At 35.1% G+C, this 19,694-nt stretch overlaps 1 protein-coding gene across 1 annotated transcript; it reads right to left on the bottom strand.

Moving 5' to 3' along the window:
- Positions 1 to 516: 516 nt before the first annotated feature.
- LOC306867737 (F-actin-capping protein subunit beta-like) lies at positions 517 to 16,517 on the bottom strand. The gene is made up of 9 exons (XM_079413581.1): positions 16,353 to 16,517; positions 8,354 to 8,443; positions 7,173 to 7,294; positions 6,428 to 6,541; positions 6,209 to 6,350; positions 5,425 to 5,541; positions 5,260 to 5,325; positions 5,097 to 5,173; positions 517 to 1,250 (listed from the first exon to the last, which is right to left on the bottom strand). The coding sequence occupies exons 1-9, from the start codon at positions 16,353 to 16,355 to the stop codon at positions 1,157 to 1,159; spliced, it is 825 nt and encodes a 274-aa protein (XP_079269707.1). The 5' UTR covers positions 16,356 to 16,517; the 3' UTR covers positions 517 to 1,156.
- Positions 16,518 to 19,694: the final 3,177 nt, after the last annotated feature.

Raw genomic sequence — 19,694 nt, 5'->3', positions numbered from 1 at the left:
CATATTTAAGAAAATAAAGAAATTAAATAAAATTGACATGCATATAACAACGACATTTCAATAATAAACATATCAATGAAAAAATTAAATAAAAAGCTACTACTATCCCTTGCCGGTGTCCCTGCCTGGTGGAGTCGCACGGTAGAGTCGATGGTCTTTACACTCTTTACTTTTTTTAAATTGTATCAAAAGATTTTTTAAAAGCTTCCCCGTATATAAAGCCTATAAAGATTTGTCCCACTAGATGACTAAATCTCCCCTCGACAACCACAAACAGATTTATGGGATTATTCATTCCGTTAAGATTAAATCACCAGAGCAGTTGAAAGCAATGTGTGTAATTTGTGATAACGACATGGCTATTACACGGCTGCTTAGAAAACAAATAAATGCTCATGAAATATTGATTATGTGTAACTGATTATGTGAGAAGAGAGTGATTGTGATACCAGAGACATGATTCAATTACTTGTGAGAAACCCAGAAAACGTTTTATACAAATGCAAAGCGCGCAGATTGAGTTTTTCCTGTTTTTATTGTTGCAGGAGGCCCTAATACAACATAAACTGTAAGCTTTACAAAAAATAAAAAATAAACCGGCCAAAAGGAAAAAAAAAACCTCAAATAATAATCCACCCCGAAGAAAACAACGAAACCGTCTGACGCTCCCAGATGGACAGAGAGGAATATGCTGCTCAATGACACAAACATGCGTTAAACACACACTCGCCTGCATGGACTTAAGCAGAAAGTTTAATATTAACAGCAAGACAATGGTCATAATACATACATACTTGTGGATATTTATATATTTTTATATATATATTTATATAAATCACCCGCTCCTCATTTATTCCTGACGCGCGTATGTGACGGGTGAGAAAACTACAAGAAAACTTGTTCTTCTGATGGAGGCTCCGCCCCCCACTGCGATGATGTCACCGAGAGCCAATCAGACACCGTCTTAATACTACATGATTACAGACCAGAGAGAGAGAGACAGGCGAGGTGAAACACGAGCCGAAATACAAAAACAAAAAGCGTAGCCTTTTCTCCTTTTTCCTTTGCTTTGCGCAGATGGAGACAGACAGCCGTGAGGTGGAGAGAGAGAGAGAGAGAGAGAGAGAGAGAGAGAGAGACGGGCAGGTGATCGTCTCTAGCTTTGCTGTTTGCTGCGTTGGCTAAGCGCGTGCAACAGGTCGTCATTCAGAGCCTTCTGCTTTAATTTATCCGCCAGCGTCTGAACGCTCCTGAAAAACACGAAAGAAACGAGTGAGACAGGTTTTATTCATCAGCATACAGAGAACAGGGGTTCTGGAGTTTTAAAATCCAAGACCTGCACAAATAAAATGAACACCCCATGCGGTTACAGAACAAACCCATACAACCTTAAAATAAATCAGGTATCTCAGATATTTACTTTATTAAACAGGCAAAACAGGCTAAAACACTCAAGACATGTATTAAAATCAATACACACAAAGTAGAGGTCCATCCATATTGGATTTTGCTGATACGATAATGAGTTTAAAGTAGTGCTGTCAAACGATTAATCACGATTAATCGCATACAAAATAAAAGTTTTTGTTTACATAATATATGTGTAGACTGTGTATATTGATTATGTATATATAAATACACACACATGTACATATTTAAGAAAAATATGTTATGTTTATATATTAAATATACTTACATATAATGTAAAATAAGAATATAAATATATATAAATGTAAATATTTTCAAAATGTATACTGTATGTGTGTATTTATATATACATTATAAATATACTCAGTACACATACATATATTATGTAAACAAACACTTATTTTGGATGCGATTAATCTTTTCACAGCACTAGTTTAAAGACATTTTCATGTAAAGTTTAATGGTTTAAATGTCATTGTTTATTGTGTGACCAAAATACCAATAATAGCCAGGATAAAAAGATTATACATTAAGGGACTTTTAATACTAAACACGCCTGAAATACACTGGGACTCTTATTTTGAAAGTTTAATGTCGTAATAGTTTAGCTGCTCATTCAAAAAAAGAAGGGAAATATGGGAGAAAATAGCAATAATTTTAAGTAAAGAAAAAAAATGTTCTGCATAATGAGGGACTACTTATAAACAAGTCTCAAATACTCTTATTTTGAAATGTTTATGCTTTACTACTTGATGAAAAAAAAGATGAAAGACATAAAATATGCATCTTATAACCATCTACAACATATTATAATATAAAAACGGTGTCAATTCATCAATGGTGCTTCATAATGATGAATACTTTTATTATACTATTTAGGATTTTTTTATAGCCTTAAATTTGATGAAACCAAATGTAAGACTTTTAAGGACCCATGCAAACCCTGAGAAAACAACTCAACTGTGCAATAAAAACGAATTGACCTCATAAACACTACATTAAACTACAGTTTCAACCACACTGGAGGTTTACGAACACTCGTTAATATTGATGAGCTGTACCCAGAATGCACCTGCATGCAGTTAGTGTGTCTGTTAAGGTGGTCTGCAGGTGAACACACGCAAACAGCTCTGACCCTAGTCAATGTAGATCTGACGCTGGGTCAGAACCTGAGAGAGCTCCCGCTGCAGCTGGCGGTACTTTTGATTATCAGGGAGAGACTCGATAGATCTGGAGCCCGAGAACCACAGACAGACAGACAGAGAGTGAAAATATGAGGAAACCTCAACAGAACCAAAGCAGGAAGAACACTGGGAATGACAGGAATCAACAAGGAACCAAATGAAGCTGAATCTGTAATGAATCTGAATCGATAATTAATCTGATTCTGTAATTTATCTGACTCTGTAATGAACCTGAATCTGTAATGAATCTGATTCTGTAATGAATCTAATGAATCTGACTCTGTAATGAATCTGATTCTGTAATGAATCTGACTCTATAATGAACCTGAATCTGTAATGAATCTAATGAATCTGACTCTGTAATGAATCTGATTCTGTAATGAACCTGAATTGATAATTAATCTGATTCTGTAATTTATCTGACTCTGTAATGAACCTGAATCTGTAATGAATCTGATTCTGTAATGAACCTGACTCTATAATGAATCTGATTCTGTAATGAATCTAATGAATCTGACTCTGTAATGAATCTGATTCTGTAATGTATCTGACTCTGTAATGAACCTGAATCTGTAATGAATCTGATTCTGTAATGAATCTGATTCTGTAATGAATCTAATGAATCTGACTCTGTAATGAACCTGATTCTGTAATGTATCTGACTCTGTAATGAACCTGAATCTGTAATGAATCTGATTCTGTAATGAATCTGATTCTGTAATGAATCTGACTCTATAATGAACCTGAATCTGTAATGAATCTAATGAATCTGACTCTATAATGAATCGGATTCTGTAATGAATGTAATGAATCTGACTCTGTAATGAATCTGACTCTATAATGAACCTGAATCTGTAATGAATCTAATGAATCTGACTCTATAATGAATCGGATTCTGTAATGAATGTAATGAAGCTGAATCTGTAATGAATCTGAATCGATAATTAATCTGATTCTGTAATTTATCTGACTCTGTAATGAACCTGAATCTGTAATGAATCTGATTCTGTAATGAACCTGACTCTATAATGAATCTGATTCTGTAATGAATCTAATGAATCTGACTCTGTAATGAATCTGATTCTGTAATGTATCTGACTCTGTAATGAACCTGAATCTGTAATGAATCTGATTCTGTAATGAATCTAATGAATCTGACTCTGTAATGAATCTGACTCTGTAATGAATCTGACTCTATAATGAACCTGAATCTGTAATGAATCTAATGAATCTGACTCTATAATGAATCGGATTCTGTAATGAATCTGTAATGAATCTGAATCTATAATGAAGCTGTAATTCATTTGAATCTGTAATGAATCAGACTCTGTAATGAATCTAAATCTGTATACAAAATGAAACAAAAACATTAAATATGAGTAAGTATATTTGTTAACGTAATAAGTGACTTAAAACAAAACTGTATTGGACATTCATATCAGAAACTTGGAAGCTGGGTAAAAATTTAAATTTTCTGATTCATAAAAGAAAAACACGTCAATCCATTCAGTATTTTTCACTGGCTGTGTGCAATACCATACACCACGACCAGTACAGTCTGATTCATAAACAAATGACTCTTATGAACCAGTTCTTTGAATGATTCATTCAAGATGACTCGCTAACTCAGAAGTTACTGTCTGAATGAGTTTACTGAATTGTACACTGAAAAAAAAAAATGAAACAATTTTTTTTTAAGGTAAGTGGTTGCAAACTATTTATTTTAGTTACTTTTAAATAAAAAAAAGTTGAAAGTTAGTCAGCTAAATTTGTTTATTTAAATGTTGCTAAAATAAATTGATTGCAACCACTTACCTTAAATTTTTTTTTGTAAATTCAATGGATAATTTTTTTCAGTGTACCCACTGAATCAATTACTATTATTAAAATAATAAACAGCGATTGTGAATCAGTGAGTCTGAGAGTCGGTTCATTCAAAGAATCATTCAGTCATGAATCAGTTGTTGAGCACAGCCATTGAAAGCGCCGCAGGACACCGATGCGTTGATTTGTGTTGCTGCAGGAAACAGTATTTCTGCATCAGGTGATCCAGAACGCAGAAAATCATCTGTTCTAGCTAGGCCTGGGCCTTTTTTCAGATTTGAGCCATTAATGCGAATTTAATGTTTTTCCACACACAGGAATCGTGATTTTGAATAGAAATATTACCAAACGTTAGAATTACTGTGGACACTTTGACAATATATCAATGATACCAGTAAAGAGAAAAGAGCGTAAGAAGATATTTAACAAGCGATTTGTTTAACATTTACATCTTCATGTGCTGCACTTGGAATAGAATTGTCTTTAACTAGAGGGTTAATAAAGAACAAGTTACTTGAATCATGTTGTAGTTACATTCTCAAGTTGACTAGTTAAAAATCATAAAAAACAAGAATTGGTCAAACGTTCTGAAAAAAAAAAGTAGATTTGAATTTGTCAAAGCGCCCAGCCCTAGCGTTTGTGTCGAGGCGTGTAACGTACCTCAGGCCGTTGACGATGTCCTTGGTTTTGCCGAAGTAGATCTCGTTGAGAGTGGAGCGGATCTTGTTCTCCATGTCCTGACACACACACACACAGAGAGAGAGAGTTTGAGTGTGTATGACGACACATGTGAGCTAAACTAGCGTCTGCGTGAGAGAATCACCTCTACTAGGCGGCCGATGTTAGCGATGTGAGGAGAGGATTCGCTGACCGTCTCATCTTTCTCCATCTGAACACACACACACACACACACACACACACACGGTAACCCGAAGCGGTCACATGACTCCACTGAGTGCTATAAGTAGAGCTGGGGTTAAAGCTGTACCTGTCGGGTGAGGCTGCCGCCCAGGTTCATGGTGCCCGAGCCGGTTTTGGTGGTCTGGAGCCACAGCATGACGGTCGACGTCAGTTTATAGTGAGCCGTGCGTCCGCTGGACTTCTCCTGAAACACACACACACACACACACAGTCAAACTGAACAGAGCAGCTCAATCTTCAGACAACAGCAGACCTCAGGAGGTCAAGATGAATGTGTTTGGCTAATCTGTTTAATGTTTTCATGTCATGACAAAGATTTGGGGCGCAGTTTAAAACCATGACTTGTGTGATTGTTATTTACAAGAAATATCAAACTTTTAAAGTAATTCTGAGATAGAAAATAGTTATTTTAAATTGTAAAATTATTTCACAAAATGTATTTTTTGTCCATATTTTTGATCAAATAAATGCAGTCTCGTTGAGCAGAAGAGACTTTGAAACAATACACTTTTTTTTACCAGATCCCTCAAAACGTATAAAAAACATTGTAAATTATATATTGTAATTATTATAATTTTTTAAAAGTAAAATATCACTTCATAAAATCACAATGAAACTTTGGCATTTCAAAAACCATACCAAATAAATAAGTAAAATAAATGTAATAAAGCAAAAAACAATTTTTTTTTTTCATAAATCTAAGTTTTTATTTATTTTAATAAATTCTTGTATAATTTGTAAAGTTTGAATAATTTCAGTAGCAGTGTTGAATAGTTGAGCTTGACTAATGATACGAGTTCTACAATAGACACGGACTTCCTGTCTGCACAGGAAGTGGCGCGCCGGCTCACCTGCACCTCCACCACGTGGATGGAGTCCCAGCATCCCTTGATCTTCTTGGAGCCGTCTCCAGCTTTCTTGATGAGGATGACTCCGGCGAATCCGTGATCCAGATCCCACAGGTAGACGGAGGAAACCCCGCCCTCGAAATACCTGCGAGAGAGAGAGAGAGCTTGAGTCAGGCTCCCGGCCAATCAGAGCGTGGGGGCGTGTCGGGGGCGTGTCCTCACAGGTCTCTGTACTGGTCGAAGGCGTTGTTGGCCTCCACCTCCAGCTTGCGCAGACGAGCCGAGGGCATGGCGCCGTCGTCGATCGGAGGCTCGTATTTATTACTCCAGGGGGATCTGAGAGAAACAAACACCAACAGAACTCTTCATTACTCACCAAATTCTTCTGGACTCCCTTGCATTGCTTCAGTAATCAAAAAGCACGGCTGATTTATTGAAATCATGAAACTTACGCAACTGAACAATGACAAATTACATTTTTAAGGCCCTATGAAATTGGTTTTATTTTTTTCCTCAAACTCAGTTTTTATTTTTTCCAAATCCTGCGTTTTATACCTTCATTTTTTCTGGTTTGCCTTTTTTTTTCTCATTTTGATTTAATTTAATTTCCCTGGATTCAGTTTTTAATCTGAATAGTTTTTTTTCTGCATTCTGTTAAATTAAAAAGTTTAATAATCAAAAAGCATGTCCAGTTAATCGAAATCATGAAACTTATACAATTTAATAACTTAAAAGTTCAACCAAATGTTTAGGGCCATTTTAAATCCAATTTATTTCTCTCAAATTCAGTTTATTTTTCCTTACAAACATCTTTTATTATTCAACCTTTCTGGATTCTGCATAAAACTAATCTTTTAAAACCTGATCAAAAGCAAATAAATCCTTTCACTTTTGGTAAAGACAGACATTGAGTGTGTGTAAAAGAGCAGCGTGATCGAGTCTGAGTCTGTGTTAGATGCCGACGCACCTGTAGGAGTCTCCATCACGGTTGTAGTCGCAGAGCAGATAGTCTTTACCCACGACTTTATCACGCGCGATCTTCAGCGGCTGATCCACCGACGACAGCAGGTCCTCACACAGACTGGGCACCTGACACACACACACACCATTAGAGGAAGTGAATTACTGTCAGACGCTCATTATTAACAATCAATCCCTTTCAAAACCTTGTGAAACATCTGACCGCTTGCTGTGTGATGAACACGCTCGCTAATAACCGCCCGACACACACTCTCACACACACACACTCTCCACACTCTCTCTCTCTCACACACACGCGCGCACACACACTCTCACACGAGCGCAGACTCTCACGCGTTTTGTAAACAAAAATGAGAAGTGTTCTCATGGTTACTTACTGAAATAAAATCATGTTTAAGTTGAAGTGTTAAAATGGAAGGATTTGAAATAAAGAATGAAATAAACAAATATTAGCTGAAAAACTTAAACTTGACTAAAAATTTTAAATGTTGTCTTGGCAACTAACTAACAAAAATATTTTAAAGTCACATTTTTTCATTATTGGAAATAAAGATGACAAAATAAATATTAGATAAAAAATCTAACTTAAAATAACTTTAATAAAATAAAATAAATGAGATGCTTTTATTTTACTACATTACAAAAATGTAAAAAAAAAATCAGAAAATAAAAAGTACTAAATTACTGAAAGTAATATTCACATTTTCTTTTAATTAATTGAAATAAAGATGAAATAAAATAAATATGAGATGTTTATAATGTGTCAAATATTAGATTAAAAAAACGTATAACTTCAGAACTTTTTCCATGGCAACTGACTAAAATTAAACTATTCTAATTTTTGAATTAAACTATTTAAACTACAATGTTGCCTAGGCAACTAACTGAAATAAAACGTTTAAGTACTAAAATTACTCAAACTAAAATAAATATAAATGAATGCTAAACAGAAATAATAAAAATAATTATTCGCGGTAAGTGCCCATGATATGAATATCGTGCATGTTCATTATCGTGATATATCGCATTACCGAATACGGCACATGTCTACGAGCGAGAGTGTCATTCTTAGCTGAGCTTTAATTCAGACACCACCGCGGGAATGAAGCAGAGTCACTAACGATAGCTGCGGAACAAGCCATCACAAACACGATGACACACACTGACCAGGTCGATGAGGTCGCTGAGGTTCTTCTCGATCTGCTGCGGAGGCAAACGCCTCATCAGGTCCAGCGCACAGTCCAACTGCTGCTCGTTCTGCAGAGAAACACATTAACAACGCTATCAACACACAAAATACTGCGCTTTTCAACTTTATATTCATCTGTCAATCCTGAAAAATAACATGCATCACAGTTTCCACTAAAATATTGAGCAGCACAACTGTGTTCAACATTGATAATAATCAGAAATGTTTGTTGAGCAGTAAATCAGTATATTATTATGATTTCTGAAGATCATGTGACACTGAAGACTGCAGTAATGATGCTGAAAATACAGCTGCAGATCACAGAAATACATTACATTACAACACATATCCACATCTAGACTAGTCCACTTTCAGCTAAATAACATTCAAAAATCAGATAAAACAAATCAATACAACATTTGATTCATGGAGATGAACACGGAAACTAGCCTCATTATGAAGCTCTTATTAAATGGATGTAATCTTATCTCTAGTCTCTTACGGCTGGAGTACACATGATTTCTGTCCTGATTTCCACAGATTTACAGTCTGGAGAAGATGATGCTAGTTCCCAAAGATCAGAGCCAGTCTGTGGATTTGAGTCACAGAATCCATAGAAAATCACTTAACTTAACTTAACTTAGTGACAGCCATCAGTTAATATTTAAAGTGTGTTTCTGAAGTATTTATATAGATGTTCAGTGTGGAAGAGCTTCAAGAGAGCACACTGAGATTAATGGAGCAGCAACCATTATTAATACATTTCATGTAATATTTATTAATGATCTGATTGACTTGAAATTACAGGAGGTATATAATAACAAACACATCAAGTAGGATAATTCATTATTTTGTCTTTTTATAATCTGAGCTCAAAAATGGAAGTGAGCGTAATGTGTACATTTACCCTAAATTATGTCCAAGTGCTAAAATAATAAACATAAAACTATGAAATAAAACAAATACTAAAAAAACTTAAAATTAGAAATGTTGCAATGGCATAAAATGTTTAAGTACTAAAACTTCAAGCTATTTAATTATTTTAAATACATTTGAACGAACAAATATTAGATGAAAAACTTACATTTGTACGGAAATCAGAAATGTAAAGTTATTTAATAAAGTTTTTCATCTTTATTTAATTCAATGAAAATTGTCAGTTTTGGTTAAAAATTTAACTTAAACGTTTTTATTTTCGTTCAAGTTTCGGTTGCAGTACTAAAATGACTAAAACTATTCATATTTTTTCCATTAACTGACAAAAATATAAAATAGATGAAAACCCTAAACAGAAATGTTGCCTTATTTGAGTTAGATTTAGCAGAAATCCACAGTTGACTAACCTTTAGCAGTTATTAACATTGTTGGAGTTAATTCAGTGCTGTCATCGCTATTATAATCTTCTGGTCTGGGAAACTCTCATTTAGGCCAAGAATAAGAAACGTCCTCAAACTTCCTGCTTGTCATCTGCTCAGCATTAACGGTGACTGGCTGTTTCTAGTTTCCCATCCGAGAGGATACCACTGGACAAACACAAACTGCCTTGAGAACTCAGAGAGAGTCACATGACGTCTGAACGTAGCGACACCTCCGGCTCCTGACGCCGCGTTTACACTCGCGTATGTGTGAGGGGTCAAAGGTCGCAGGCAGACGTGACCCCTGAGCCAAACCACCTGCTCCGGGACGTTTGAGAGCGTCTGTTCCAGAAGAACATCTAAACACTTGCCAACTCTTGCTGCTAAAGCCTAAAGCCGCTAGTAAACATTGGTCATGGTAAAGTGAGTTTCTGAGTTTCTCTCCATATATATCCATCCTCGAACTCCATCGGTCAAAATACTGCCACACTAAAACCAAACAAACCAGCCCTGAACACCCAAGCTACAGGAGATTCAATCAGAGAAATGACTGACTGATGAGTAAATACTGATATCAACATCAGCTAAACACTTCAGTAGACTTTAGAACCAACACAAATGACTGCTTCTGTTAACGATGGTGATTTAGATACATATTGATCTATTACTAACCAAAACCCTCAAAGACTAAACCAACCAATGACAAACACCCAAAATATCACCTAAAACATCCCCAACAAAACACCTCTAAAACAGCAAATACCTGAACCAACAGGAACCCTAAACACTAAAATCAGGAAAACCCAAACAAACACTAAACTCTGACAGTTCAACTCAAGCATAAACACTAAACCCTCAAATACTGACCCAAGAAATAAACACTGAAATACCAAACTCTCAATACTAAAATGTTCAAACACTAAACCGATAAATATTAAACCCTCAAAATACCACCTTAAAGCATTGAACACCACAAAACATCCAAAACAACAAACACCTAAACCAAAAACAACATAAGCCCCAAGCTCTAAACTACATCAAATACGAAACATTAGAGCAAATTAAATACTAAACTCCCTCTGACAGTTAAACCCACGCATAAACACTAAACCCTCAAATACTGACCCAAGAAAAACATCCAAAACACCTAAAGCAAAAACAACAAGCCCTCAAACTAAATCCAAGAAAACCCAACGTTAAAGCAAAGAAACGCTCAATCCATCAAACACCAAAACCCTCGAACATGAACACAGGCTCCGTGTCTACTACCATTATTCTTCTACAGTATTAGTATAAGTGACCGACAACATCAGTGATTATAAAGGAACACTTTATTTGTGTGATTCAGTCGCAAAATGAAGAAAAGCTTGTTTTTCAAGGCACTTCGTTACTTTTCTTACTTCATACACAAAAAAAGTGCAAAACTTTGACCAAATTTGATTTCTTGATTTGATATTTTATAATAGTGATTTCATCATTTTACAATGGAAAGCAAAAAGTAGAAATGTTTGACTTTCTCTCTCAAAAGGTAACAAACCTTGAAATGAATAATGTACTAAGATTTGCCTATTTCTGCCATAACACCATGGTTCTAGTTAGCGCTAGTGCTTCTGTCGGACCTGTTTGAACTGAATTCTGTGCAGAATCTCACAGCAACATTATAAACCTGTTCTGAGCTCGGACTGGTTTGCTGGCGCTGTGATTAATTATTGGTGTGAGCTGATAAACGGTCCGCGCTGGCCGTCTCAAATGAGTAGCACTGCTTCGTTACGCTTTTATTTTGTTCATCATTTGATATTTCTCATATGCAACAGACAAGGCAGCGCTTATAAGCTGGTGAGAATGCTCACAAAATTTAGTCTCACCGACAGAAAAATGAACATTTAGATGAGATAAATATATATTTTTGAAATATGTCTAAAAATGCCCCCCCTCCACCTCTCAAATTAAAAAATACTTTAGCCTACTTTAACCTTCATGCACTAAAAATCCAAGATCCAAACACCAAATTAAACCAAACAAATACTTCACTCGAACACTAAAACTTTCTGACAGTTAAACTCAAACATCAGATACATAAATACTCATATACTGATTCCAAAGCCTATAAACAACTATTAGCGTAAACACCATAATAAAGCCCCAAAGCCCTAAAGTCTAATACTTTAAAGAACCTCAAACCAGCCCTGAAGACTGAAACTGCAGGACTTGATGAGTAATGACTGATTCACAATCAAATTATGATATTAGCATTTATGATTTAATAACAGCAAATGTGCACACAATTAGGGCTGTTGCGATTCGCCGATTTTAGTCGACTAGTCGATTTTTAAAAATCGTCGACTTCATTTTGCTCGCGTTGACTAACCGGCAAAATACCGGAAGTGGCGCATTTCACGGACGAGAATCCATAAACACATTATTAGACTAGTTTCCAAGCATGATATATTAAACCCATTCAAAAATTATTAAGCTTAATTGTGAATTCACAAACACAAACGTCATGATTGAATTAAATAGTTATATGCGATGCGGTTCTAATACAGTATATGGTCTTTAATTATTTCATGCGTGTAGTTAAGCTCGTGCGTCTCACAGCAGCTCCACAGAAACTGTTATCATTTACATGAGGAGCGTCTCAAACTCATCTCTGCATGCTGTTGAGAGTTTGTGTTTATTATAACGTCCATCTGGGAACGCAACGTGCGCCAATTCATCAGATTTCTAAGGTAAATCATTTATAAATCTACACAAACACAGGATAATCGCGATTTCAAAATAAAAGCTCCACCCCTCACTCTGAGTTACACAGATAGATGTCCACATATTCATTTAATTACAGCGACTGTAGCATTTCTGTCCTAAAGAAATGGACAAATATGAAAGATTAAGTGGACATTTGAATTAAATGGTGCTCGGTCAATATTAAACAAGGATTAGATCGCAGTAATGTGTAAAAACAATCATCCGGCCGTCGGCGCTCCTGCAGGGCTGTGTTGTGATGCATAATCTACATTAACTCTATTGTTTATAATACAATATGTATTTTAACAGTTTTGTTCAATAAAACCATATGATTTCTTGCTCTTGATACTTTATTTGAACTAATTATTATTGCATCATTGCTATTATATATGTATTTTAAGTCATTAAAAGCTATTGTTCACTTAAATCCATTTTTATTACCACAAAAAAAAAACAAAAAAAAATTATATATATATTTTATTTTAATTGTATTAATCAAAAAGCCTGTCTAATTAATTGAGTTTTACAGTGTTATCTGTACCAAATTCTGTTTTCCATTATTTTCCAAACATTTTAATGGTTCCATTACATTTTAATAATCAAAATTAATCTCCAATTAATTGATTTTATAGTTTTTTTTTTTTTTTTCAGAAATACTGCACATTTACATTTTTCACCTAAATAAATTCTGGTAAATAATATTTCTGGTAAATACTCCTTTAAAAGGTGATTTTGATGATGATGTTATTATTATGAGACTAGAACAGGTGGATATGATGTCATTCTCACACTATAACACTATAATACTGAACTGATTCAGTGATCTGGACTGAGATGGACACCTGCTTCTTGCTCTCTGTTGCACTTCACTTTTGCTTTAAAAAAGGATTTCATAGAAATTTGGATTTCATTTGGTTTAATAAAATATTCTTCAGTAAAATTGTTGATTTTTGTGTGGGAAATTAATCGTTTAGATTAATCGATAAATTAGTTGATAGATTAATCGAAATAAAATTAGTCGTTAGTGGCAGCTCTACACGCAATACTGCTGAAGTGAAATAAACACTTCCTATACACAACATTATCAGCAGTTTAGAACTGACGCAAATGACCACTTCTGTTAATCAGCCACCTGGACATGATGATGATATACATATTGATCACGAACTGACTAAAACCGTCAAACACTAACCTATATTAAACCCCCAAAACACCAGCTAAACCCCCTAAAACACTAAAAACAAAAATACCACCCTAAACCTTCAAATACCCCCAACTAGACATCCAAAACACCTCTGAACAAATTAGAACCTAAACCAAAACGACATAAACCCCAAACACTAAACTGCCATAAATACTAAACCCAAGAAAACCCAACATTAAACACTAAACCCCCAATGACTCAAACAACAGATACATAAATAAATACTGGCCCCTAAAATAAACCCCAAAATAGAAAAGACCCAAACCGTAAAAGTCTATACTAAAACCCTCAAATACTAAACTACATCAAATACTAAATCCAAAAAAAAACACAATATTAAATTAACTTATTATTCAAACCAAACACTAAAAACCCCTCTGACAGTTGAACAGATACATAAACACTAAACACTGCTAAACCCCAAAAACATCTAAACACCACTAAACACAAGTCCTAAACCCTAAATGGTCAACACTTGAACCCTCAAACCAGCCCTGAATACTCAAACTAGAGGAGTTTTATTCAGAGACAATTTAACGACAGAAATGTCACACGTGAAATAAACACTAATTTTACACAGTACTGTACGGAGTTTTGAACCGACGCAAATGGACATAGTGTTTTAATTAATACTATAACGACAGTGTTTTAATTAATACTATAACGACAGTGTTTTAATTAATACTATAATGAGTGTTTTAATTAATACTATCACGAGTGTTTTAATTAATACTATAACGACAGTGTTTTAATTAATACTATAACGACAGTGTTTTAATTAATACTATCACGAGTGTTTTAATTAATACCATCACGAGTGTTTTAATTAATACTATCACGAGTGTTTTAATTAATACCATCACGAGTGTTTTAATTAATACTATCACAAGTGTTTTAATTAATACTATCACGAGTGTTTTAATTAATACTATCACGAGTGTTTTAATTAATACTATCACGAGTGTTTTAATTAATACCATCACGAGTGTTTTAATTAATACCATCACGAGTGTTTTAATTAATACTATCACGAGTGTTTTAATTAATACTATCACGAGTGTTTTAATTAATACTATCACGAGTGTTAATACTATCACAAGTGTTTTAATTAATACTATCACGAGTGTTTTAATTAATACTATCACGAGTGTTTTAATTAATACTATCACGAGTGTTTTAATTAATACCATCACGAGTGTTTTAATTAATACTATCACAAGTGTTTTAATTAATACTATCACGAGTGTTTTAATTAATACTATCACGAGTGTTTTAATTAATACTATCACGAGTGTTAATACTATCACAAGTGTTTTAATTAATACTATCACGAGTGTTTTAATTAATACTATCACGAGTGTTTTAATTAATACCACCACGAGTGTTTTAATTAATACTATCACGAGTGTTTTAATTAATACTATCACGAGTGTTTTAATTAATACTATCACGAGTGTTTTAATTAATACTATCACGAGTGTTAATACTATCACGAGTGTTTTAATTAATACTATCACGAGTGTTTTAATTAATACTATCACGAGTGTTTTAATTAATACCATCACGAGTGTTTTAATTAATACCATCACGAGTGTTTTAATTAATACCATCACGAGTGTTTTAATTAATACTATCACGAGTGTTTTAATTAATACTATCACGAGTGTTTTAATTAATACTATCACGAGTGTTTTAATTAATACCATCACGAGTGTTTTAATTAATACCATCACGAGTGTTTTAATTAATACTATCACGAGTGTTAATACTATCACAAGTGTTTTAATTAATACTATCACGAGTGTTTTAATTAATACTATCACGAGTGTTTTAATTAATACTATCACGAGTGTTTTAATTAATACCATCACGAGTGTTTTAATTAATACTATCCAAAATTCCTCACAAACACCATATACAAATACTAAACTCAAAAACATGAATTATAAATACTAAAATCTCAAATACTGACCCACCAAACGATCTCAAATAACCCTAAAAATAATCTTAAGGTCCCAAAAGTCTAACCTTCAAACACTAAACCTGCAACATTAAACCCCAAACACACACTAAACCCCTCAGAAGACACTAAACTACCTCAAATACTGAGCTGATCTGAGACTAAAGTCGAACTCCAGCCCTCAGTGTTTATTCTGGCTGTGTTTAGTATGTAGTGTAGTGTGTAGTAGTGTGTTGTGTAGTGTGTACTGTAGTGTAGTGTGTACTAAAGTGTGTAGTGTAGTGTAGTGTGTACTGTAGTGTGCAGTGTGGTGTTTACTGTAGTGTGTAGCAGTGTGTTGTGTAGTGTGTACTGTAGTGTAGTGTGTACTGAAGTGTGTAGTGTAGTGTGTACTGTAGTGTAGTGTGTTGTTTACTGTAGTGTGGTGTGTGTGTACAGTAGTGTGTTGTGTAGTGTGTACTGTACTGTAGTGTAGTGTAGTGTGTACTGTACTGTAGTGTAGTGTAGTGTAGTGTTGTGTAGTGTAGTGTAGTGTAGTGTGTACTGTACTGTAGTGTAGTGTAGTGTTGTGTAGTGTAGTGTGTACTGTAGTGTAGTGTAGTGTAGTGTAGTGCTATGATAGTGGGCTTGTGCTCGGATTCTGGGAGGCGCTGCGCGTCGCGTCTCTTCCTAAAACGGGAATCGGCTCAAATCACGTCCGCGGCGGCTCTTACCATGTCTGCGGCGCTCGGTGGTAGTCTCTACGGGACTGAAGGCGGCGGAGGAGGTGGGTTCGGGTCGCTGTGCGGCACTGTTCGGGTCGGTCTGGACGCGGCTCGGCTTCGACTCTCTGACGGAACCCAGCCCTGTCAGCGCTGCACTTCCTCATCCGGGCTCCTGCGGGGGAGGGGTGCGGCGCACGGCGGCGCTTGCACATCCGGGTCATTCCGCTCCGATGCCGCGCGGACCAATCACAGGCGCTTTAGTAAGGCATGGCCAAAAATAGAAGAAGAGGGGCGTGGCGGAGGCGAGGAGGGCGGAGCGTGGGGGCGGCAGAGAGCAGCTAATCTGACTCAAGTCTTCATCAAATAAACAATAACAGTAGACAAAATAACCAACTTTTATTACCTTTTAAAATACTGATCTCACAATGTAGCCTTTTTACACATTAGAACACAAAACAAGAAACTTATAAAGACAATAGAAACATTTATATTATATGTTGTCTTTAGGTTTTTATGTTTATTTATTTTTATTAAAGTTTTTATTTTATTATTTTAATTCAGATTTGTTTTTTGCACTTTGTATTTTGTCGTTATTCTTTTTTATTTTATTTTATTTTATTATTTCACATAGTCTGATTAACACTTTTCAAAACAATAATCCAGAATGAAAACAAAGAAGATATCTGCTTTATTCACTGTTAGCTTCATATGATTCAGATTTTACTGTGTAAGGAGATATTGTAGCCTACCTGAGGGTCTTAAATAATAACAAACCCAATGAAACACGTCAAATTAACACATGAAGATTATTATATTTATTTATAATCTTCTGTCATGAAGACAAATTCAGTGCATATGCAAAAAAGCTCTTTCTGATTCTAAACATTCTTTCCATAAAACATCGTTTGAGTATATTTAACAGCGACAACTGAATTAAAATACAAGTTATTAACATTTCAGCGTGTTTTATCAATGCTTCATCATACTGTATAAAAATAGTTTTGTCAGGAGCAAAAGAAGATCTGAGAACGTTCTCGCGAGATCTGCAGAACTCCCAGCTACACACGAACTAGGACTCGAAACTCTCGCGAGATCTGCAGAACGGCGCGATGGCGGATGACAGCGGGTAGCAGTACAAGAAACACGTTACAAACTGCATCGTTTATTCATAAACTTCATAAATAAGAGCAGGAAAGTTGACTGACTGGACCGAGACGTGTCTGTTGAACTATAAACACTTTTGGAGCTGCAAATCAGTGTCAAATAAATATGCATGTGGTTATGTATTCATATATCCACGTATATGTGACCCAGAAGCACAAAACCAGTCATAAGGGTCAATTATTGTGAAATTGAGATTTATGCATCATCTGAAAGCTGAATAAATGATCTTTCCATTGATGTATGGTTTGTTATGATAGGACAATATTTAGAAAATCTGGAATCTGAGGGAGCAGAAAAATCTAAATATTGAGAAAATCACCTTTAAAGTTGTTCAAATGAAGTTTATTTGATTATTTTATGTGTATCAGCAGTGCTGTAGTGGTGCCTGGAGAATTTTTTAAGGGCCTGGCAGAGCATGAGCGCCCTGTGTCATAAACAGTGACTTTAGTCTATATATATAACTATAGTCTTGCTTTAGTTCACTCCAAAATAAGCCAGGAATATTTGCACACTGTCACTTAACTTCTGCTGCTTGAGTAAGGATCATTATTAAAATAATATTATCTACACACTGTAAAAAAAAAAAAAAAAAAGTTAGCCAACTTAAAATTTTAAGGCTCAACTTTTTTTTTTTTACAGTGTAGAAGAGGTGCAGATTTTGCAATAAATAAATATATAAACAGACTGCAGCAACTGATATTTTGTTAGAAGCTCTAGTAAATTACATGCTCTTTTGTTTAGTTGTCTGTTCAGATTATTTATTAATTATTTATAAATTATTACGTCTTGCTTTTAATTGGCTGAGACATCACTGCTGGACAATAACCAATAGGCTAATTTATAATATTTTTTTCCTGTATTTTCCTAATGACAATTTTATGATTTGTTTATATACTACATTTCCCCTCATTTTTATCACAGAATAAGCAAAATATATATTTTATAGCCTAGTATGTCAGTTAGCACTACATTATTCAGAATCAGATGCTTTTTTGTTGCCTGCAGATGACTTGAAAAACACACATAAACCATATATTGTTGCAATCGTGTGTTTACTGTCTTTAGGATTGTTTTTATTCAGCTTAGCTACAGTAGAGATAGCTTTGGCTACAGATAGCTGGATTCTTGCACGTCGTGACTCCTAAGTTAGTACTTCTATGAGGCCGTTTTGGACTTTCTGCGCGAGAGCCATGCGGCTTCGAGTAAATGAGACATATAAGGCTTGTTCGAGATGAACACTGTCTTTAGAAAATGTTCGATGTCATTTTCATTTCATGTTGCATGTTATATGCCTGATAAAGCAGTGTTTGTGAGCTCAGTGCTGCTTGGTGTGCAGCCGTTACCATAGAAACCTCCAGTTCTCCTGCTTTAAACGCCTCCTGCTGGCAGACAATGAACTTGCTTTTTTTTTTGATTCTTTATTTATTACAGATTTTTGATTTACAACTTTTTACAGCAGCGCCCTAGATCTGCCCATATATGAACTTGCATTTTTAATAAATCCGTCTGATTTATGCAGCAAACATATTTTGCTTGTTATAAAAAAATAAGGTACTCTAGAGGTGTCAGTCTGTGTCTCGTATTCCCCCGCCTCTCATGTCCATATTTGGCCTTCTGTTCCTGTCCTCGTTCCCTGTTCATTAGTTAATTAGTCCCTAGCCCTGTGTGTAATTGCCCCGCACCTGTTCCATGTTTATAAGCCCTGTGTTTCCCTGCCGCTGTGTCCGGTATTAAACGTCATATGTGTTCTTTTCCCCCTAGCTCCACGCTATGTGTTTTGAATAAACCTGGCTATTGCTATTTCCGTGTCTCCTCGCTCCTTGCCCCGAGGGCTACGTGACAAGAGGGACTTAGTTACAGTATAGTTATTCAATATTTGTTAAACACACAGGTGTTTTAGAAACGTTTTCATGAGCAACAGAAACACTTTTTATATACTGCGCCATCTGCTCAAGAATAAAGTTCGATATAAACACACGACTATTTAAATACCAATATAGTGGGGTATATCTGCTTTGATCGGCGTTTTTTTGATAAACGTGGCTCAATATAACAGTATGACTACAGTAAAAGAAAAAAGCTTTACTGTTATAAAACACAGGTTTGTGAGCATTATTTGAATTGAAAAGTTAAAAACACGTCATGCACAGAATCTAATCAATGAGAATAAAGCATGTCGTCATCAAG

Source organism: Barbus barbus (assembly GCF_936440315.1).
Source record: "Barbus barbus genome assembly, chromosome: 49".
Taxonomy (NCBI): Eukaryota; Metazoa; Chordata; class Actinopteri; order Cypriniformes; family Cyprinidae; genus Barbus; species Barbus barbus.
This window is presented reverse-complemented; position numbering and strand designations above follow the sequence as displayed.

Coding starts and splice junctions, on each gene's coding strand:
- LOC306867737 (XM_079413581.1), bottom strand. Junction 5,326..5,424: donor GCGGCAGCCTCACCCGACAG/GTACAGCTTTAA, acceptor GTGTGTGTTCAG/ATGGAGAAAGATGAGACGGT. Junction 1,251..5,096: donor GACATCGTCAACGGCCTGAG/GTACGTTACACG, acceptor CGTGTTTTTCAG/GAGCGTTCAGACGCTGGCGG.